Source organism: Terrapene carolina, unplaced genomic scaffold, assembly GCF_002925995.2.
Source record: "Terrapene carolina triunguis isolate 2854851 unplaced genomic scaffold, T_m_triunguis-2.0 Scaffold112, whole genome shotgun sequence".
NCBI classification, from domain to species: Eukaryota; Metazoa; Chordata; order Testudines; family Emydidae; genus Terrapene; species Terrapene triunguis.
This window is the reverse complement of record NW_020664463.1, coordinates 535,524-542,376: the sequence shown is the minus strand read 5'-3', so window position 1 is coordinate 542,376 and position 6,853 is coordinate 535,524. Positions and strand designations below refer to the sequence as shown.

Here is a 6,853-nt window from a genome sequence, read left to right as displayed (position 1 = left end):
CTTTGCCCTCTCCCTTTCTTCAGCTGCTCTCTTCTCCTCCTCTGCCTGAATCCTCTCCCTCTCTTCTGCCTCAATCCTTTCTTTTTCCTGGGCTGCTCTTTTCTCTTCTGCTTCAATTCTCGCTCTTTCTTCTTCAGCTTTTGTTTGTTCCTCTGCCTTAACCCTCTCCCTCTCTTCTGCCTCAAGCCTTTCCCTTTCCTCTGTTCTCTTCTTTTCTTCCTCAGCCTTTTCCTCTTCTTCATTCCTAAGCTTCTCATGATCTAGAACTAAAGTTAGATTTATGGCCCCCACTCCTGCCCTGGGCTCCCCTACCTGTAGGACACCCATATCATTCTCTGCTTTGTGTTCCTCTACATTGACATCTAGGGTTTTTACTTCTAATACCACCGGTCCCTCTTCTTTGTCTATTGTTTTCTTTTCTATTGTTACTTCTACCTGATTTTCCTCTATGGTTCTCTGCTCTGGCTTTTCCTCCTGCACCTCCTCCTTATCTTTTTCTTCTTTCTTTTCTTCTTCTTCATCTTGCCTCCAGTTGTTCCTCTGGTACGATGTAGTGACAGTTTCGACTTCATCTATCTCGTAACGTCCTCGGCGGGTTTCAATCTTTTCCTCTTTCCCCATGGTCTCATTTTCTTCCACATTGTTTATCTCTCTCCCGCTTGGTAGTGACAAGCCCTCGTCTGTGACTGTTGGGTCAAACTCCTTTTGACGGTCCAGGGTTTCCTGGAGACGCTTTTGGCGTCTTTCCTCCCTTTTTGCCAATCTCTCCAAGAATGCAGCATCATCTTCCCCTTCCCCTTGAGTGTTTGTTAGTGCTGTTGTAGAACGTTTGGTCTCCTCTTCTGCCACACTGTACAGAAGTGACAACTTTGCATTAATCAAGCACCATAACAAAGCATTTGCTTAGTTATTTTCCAGAAATAGAATACATTAACATTATTACATGGCTCTAGAATGGGATAGGTCAGATACTTTAAAGATTTATCAAAACAATGCCAGGGATAATTATGGAATTTCCGCCTTTTACGAATTTGGTGTTTCATAATAATGATGACTGAGAAAGCTTTTCCTCCATGCTCCTGAGTAGGGACTTGATCCCACACCTATTGAAGTCAATGGGAGACTTCCATTGACTTCAGTAGGCATTAGATTGGTCCCTGGAGCCTTGGAACAACTGAACTAGAGACAGCCCTGAGGAATATTTGGGTTTTGTTCTGTGGAGACCTTCATCTTGGCTTGATGTGTTCAATAAAGCTGCTAGCTCTTTCCCTTAACATGAAGTCTCATTAATTAAAAGTTCTTAATATAGGACCAAAGTCTGAGGTCCTTACTCAAGCAAAACACGCAGGTATGTCAATGGGAACATCTCTACTAATGGGAAGGTGGCTGTTTCTTTCCAGTGATGGTATAACGATCCATGGGACTAGAACGCAAGTCCCCAGAGCCTGGGACAGCTGACATTGCCACATTCCCACTGGGAAGCATACAGCACCCTATCCAAGAAGCAATGTCTAGAGTGACATCACATTGTAGCACTCTGACTGGCCAAGCACACTATTTAACCCTGGAGGGTGGCCCAGGAAATTATTTGGGCAACAGCATGGACTTTTGGTCAGCTGTGACTTAGGACAGCACCTTGCTTCCTGATCTCCAGTCTCTGACCCCAGCCTGAGCCTGACCTTAACTCTGCCTCCTGATTCCATCCTGGTACTACTTCTGGTCTCCGACCCTAGCCTGACTCTGACTCTTGCTTACCAATCCCAGCTCTAGCGATTACTCTGATCCCTGCTCACTGACTCCACCTCGTGGCCATCCTTGGCTGGTGGCCAAGAGCCCAGCTGTGACAGCTAGGCATGCCCACCTATGCCCCAGTTCTGTACAAATGGCCTGTGCTGAGACTGCCTGCAAGTGAGGGCGCAATTAGTAAAAAATGCAATTGTGATATGGACACTGGTCCACCAAACTAATTTCATACATGCCATTGACTAGCCATCGGTACCAGTACTGGATTCCATTGCCAGTCTCCTGAGGGATCTAGGCTCCTTCAAACTTCTGCGGTATTGTTCTTCTTCTATATTCATTTTTTCCCTTTCCAGATGTTTTTGCTTTGCACAGGAAAACGGTGAGCATCCATGAACAAAGAACATCTCTTTTTTCCGAACTTTCCCCTGCTCAGCAAGGAGGGTTCTATCTACCAGGCATGGGAGCTAGTGGAGGTGAATTTCAGCTTGAGGTCTAGATCTGACCTATCAGCTTGATGCAATAACGAATATTACTGATCCCTGAAAAGGTTATGAACAAACATCTTATTATAATTGTAGGTTTGCTCTGATTTTATTTATTTACAAAGATATATTCTAATGATAGAAATACTTAAGGCCCAATTCGTCCACCTTTGCTCACCATGAGTAGTACCTTCATCTCCAAGCAGTTCCTTTGATACCAGTGGGACTTCTCACAGAGTAAGGTCTTATTCAAAGTAAGATTGGCAGAATTTGGATCTTAATTTCTAAAACTTGAAGTATATGCTCTAAATATATCCATTCCCTGGACTGAAAACTCTGCCAATTCATCTATACATAACCAACGGAGTAGAAGCTTACCTGTTCTGGGCATTAACTTCTGATTTCTCTGTCACTTGTCCTGTTAGATCATCATCTTCCTTTTGCCGCAGCCTCTCCTGTCGAGCCCGTCGACGGCGTTCTCTGGCGGCTTCTTCCTCATCATCATCATTTCTTTGATAGGCTAGTCTGCAATGCATCATTTGAAAGGGGTTAATAAAGATAAGACCATATATATTCATATGTTTTATGAATGATTTGTGCAATCCAAAATACGTCTTCAGCGGTGCTAGCTATGTGATTTAAAGGGACATTGTCAAATACAGAAGTTTATCCAAAAATTTTACTTTGCTTTTTCAATTAGTGCTCTCTTTGACATCACAGCTCCAGATCAGACCACCATGGTGTAGACACAAGGCTGAAAGCCCAGCGTGATCATCTCCCCTAGAAGATTACTACAATGGAATTCATCCTGACTGAAAGGGAAGCAAGATATAAGCCTCTCATTTAGAATGCTAACGTAAGTGAAGTAATTTGACTGCCTGCAAGGATCTGGAAGGATCTTTTCTCCTACATCCATCACTGCACAACAGGCTGTGAAAATGAGTGGGTAGAGGAAGGGATGACTTCTTCAGAAACATTATGTATTAGGCACTGTTGGAAGCAGAATACCTTCCTTGATTAAACCAGTGGCCTAATCTGGTTTGGCATATGTTAGCTTCCTATCAGTCTTACTCTTTGTGAAAGCATAGCAGCAGTGCAAACTTCTCCCCATGTCCCTCTCACCAACACTGCGCCTCAGCAAAGGCTTGTTGTTCTCCTTTGGACGCTCTGTAATTTGTCCACATCCTTCCTAAAGTGTGGCACCCAGAACTGGACACAAAACTGCAGCTGAGGCCTCATCAGTGCCAAGCAGAGTGAGACAGTTACTTCCTGGGTCCCCCATACGACACTCCTGTTGTTTCACACCAGCATGATATTAGCCTTTTTTGCAACTGCATCACATTGTTGACTCACGTTCAATTTGTCATCTACTATAACCCCCAGATCCTTTTCAGCAGTATGGCCACCTAGCCAGTTATTTCCCATTTCGTAGTTGTGGATTTGATTTTTTTTCCTATGTGAAACACTTTGCTTGTTTAGTCTAGAGAATAGAAGACTGAGGAGAGTAATGATAAGTCTTCAAATATGTGAAGGGCTGTTATAAAGAGGATGATGATCAATTGTTCTCCATGTCCACTGAGGGTAGGACAAGAAATAAATTGCTACGTTTACAGCAAGGGAGATTTAAGATAGCTATTAGGAAACCCTTTCTAACTATAAGGGTGTTTAAGCACTGGAATAGGCTCCCAAAGGAGGTTGTAGAATCCCTGTCACTGGAGGATTTTAAGAACAGGTTAGACAAAATACCTGTCAAGGATGGTCTAGGTATATTTGGTCCTACCTCAGCACAGGGGCCTGACTAGATGACCTCTTCAGGTCCCTTCCAGCCCTACATTTCTATGATTCTATGATTCATGCCCCCCTCCCCACAAGAGCTTTTAACTTCTCCTTTTCATTAGAAGTCCTCATCACAGAAAGTGAAGGGTGAGTGAAGTAGAGTGGCCACAAATCATGGCAAGGTTGGGAGGAGAGTTCAAAGCAGAAGAGAAGGGGCAGGGAAGACAGAAAAAAAGCCATTGTCATTTGCCATTAATTTAAAGGGATACCAACTATTCATTTAGTTCTAAAATGGAAAGCAAGTGAAAGCAATAACAAACTAATGGGGTCTTAACTATGTTCCTGGAGGCAGACTCTCCCTGAGATACAAATGCACTGAATAAACTGATTGCAAAAGGACCACTTAACAATGAAAGACTCTGGCTGCATGGAGCCTTACATGTTTTTAGTCCTGTCAGAACTCCAGCTGTGAGAGCCCTCTATTGTGGCTCTGACAATACTTTGACAAAGGAGCGCTGTGTTTAGCCTCTGGCAGCTGGGCAATGAGGATGGGTGAGTCAGTTTCCACCAGACATGGTTAGTGTGATGTCTAAACCATGACCCTAAAAGATGATGAAGATGTTTACTCCTCCCTCTTTGCACAAACAGAAGGCTCATACACAGCAAAGTGAAGAAACCCCCATATGCCCTTTTTGAAAATCACCAATCCGCCCGAAAGTTAAAAAGGAAACCAAAATATCCTTAACCTGCTACATATGTCAGATGAGGGCAAAACTTATGTTTCCTGTTCTTGGGCCCCTATAATACAAATAATGAGTAAAAAAAAAACCAAAGCTAGTAATATCCCTCAAAGTGGTAGTAACTTTTAAGTGCACCTATTGTATATGTTATACCGAATAGCTTGCCTACAGTATATAGGTACATGCACAAAAACAATGCAACTATCAGATATCAGACGCTACACGCAAAGATTAACTTTTATGTTGGTATGTGTGTGAATTCATTACTTTTCCTCAATGTTTGATTAGTAGATGCAATAGCAATAATTACTAATAGTATCTTAGTTTTCTGTAGCATATTTTATCCAGAAATGTCCCAAATTACTTTCTAGGCTGTCTCTCTATGGGCTGCTTCACTCATCTCAGAAATGCAACTATTTCTGGAAAAAAACATGGCAGCCTTTACAAACCAGTCACACTGTGCAACAGTTAAAATAGGAGGAAAAATTCCTCCAGTTGAAAATGCAGGAGGGAATAGCTAGGCACAATATAATTAGCAATCTTGGTGTTAAGAAAATTGCTCCGGAATCCTTTATGGGATAGATTTTCAATTTGGATGCTCAACTCCCATTGACCTTCAAAGAGAGTTAGACAATAGGAAAATCAATGGGAGTAAGGCATCTAAGTGCCATTTGTGCGCTTGACAATCTATTCCTCTGACTACAAAGCTCCTTCTCCCACGCCTGCCTCTCATGTCTTTTTCCACACTGTCCTGTATTCATGAAATGCCGTCCATATTCAGCCATAGGTGCTGGAAGTAGTGATGCTGTTGCACCCCCTGGCTTGAAGTGGTTTCCATCATATACAGGGTTTACAGTTTGGCTCAATGGCTCTCAGCAGCCCCACTATACAAATTGTTCCAGCGCCCCTGTATTCAATTCGCAAATACTACCAACCTTGTCTCAAATCCCTCCTAAAATCTCTCTTCCTCCCTGATGCATGAAGAAGCAACTAAGGGTATGTCTATACTGCAATGTAAGCCCAGGGTTAGTGGGACTTCTGTCAGCTGACTCATGTTAGGGAACCCTGGTTTGTGTATCTACACTGTATTTTAACTCTATGCTAAGACTTTTCTAACCTATGCTTGAACCTAGGGCTCTGGTGTCCACACTACAATGCACAGACCCAAGTCAAAATAACCATATCCCAGAGTCCCTAGTGCCCCCTCCCTGAAATGTGGCCATTTTAGCCCTAGGATCGTGGTGCACTGTGGGAAAACTTTACTGCCCACCTTGCACATTACCAGGAAGCAGCTCACTTTACAAAAGGTTTGATTGGTTCGTTCTCCATTGCAAACTCAGGAGGCTCTCTGATAGTGTGCTTGCAGATCGGTGATCAGAAGAGAATGGGACAAAGCTGACCTGAGCAGCTGCAGGTGGCAAAGAGGTGTGTGTTTGTGGCTTCTGTTCTCAATTTTGTGGATTGCAGATTGTTGGGATAGAGAGGACTAAAGAAGTTGTCCCATGGAATTGTGGGATACTTCTGGCTGATTCCAAGTCAAGTGAGCCTACGTCTGGACTGCAAAGCAATAGGGCTTGGACCCTGGGTCCCAGCTTAACTCAAGCTTGGCCCCTCTAGCCCTGCAGAGTCGTGGGACCCTAGGTGTGAGCCCTGGGTTAGCGCAATTGCAGTGTAGATGCAAGGGAGGTTAGCTTGAGGCTGGCCTCAAGCCTGGGCTTACGCTGCAGTGTAGACATATCCTTAGTTTACCATTAAAAGTACATAAACATCTCCAGCAGAACCACCAATGCATGCACCCACTATACATGAGTAACTATGTGCTCACTGATGTGATGTGACTGCAGTAACCCATGTCCTTCATCACTCTTTCTCCCCCACTGTTTGGTCCTCTCACTAGTTGCATCACATCTAAAATTAGACTAGAAGCTCTTTAGGGCAAAAACCCTGTTTTTGCATTTATGCTGTCCATCATCTAGCACACTTTTAATGCAAATAGTAAATAACAAAATAAAGAAGCCCAGACCTCAGTGCTACATATTTGAGAGAGGGCTATTTGATAACCATAATGACCTTTGTTACTTCTCTATAATCCACCCTTGAGGAGCTGTTTTG

General features: G+C 43.4%; 1 protein-coding gene across 5 annotated transcripts in view; it reads right to left on the bottom strand.

The window, feature by feature from the left end:
- Nucleotides 1-6,853, bottom strand: part of CALD1 (caldesmon 1) — a 253,423-nt gene that overhangs the window by 32,800 nt on the left and 213,770 nt on the right. For 4 of the 5 annotated variants that reach the window (XM_026652186.2, XM_024209149.3, XM_026652187.2 and 1 more), the window contains 2 exons: nucleotides 2,604-2,750; nucleotides 436-850 (listed from right to left, as the gene is read on the bottom strand). In XM_026652186.2, coding sequence (XP_026507971.1) covers nucleotides 436-850; nucleotides 2,604-2,750 — 562 coding nt within the window. Of the gene's footprint in view, nucleotides 851-2,603; nucleotides 2,751-6,853 lie in introns of all 5 variants that reach the window. The other variant, XM_026652189.2, reaches the window with a different exon arrangement.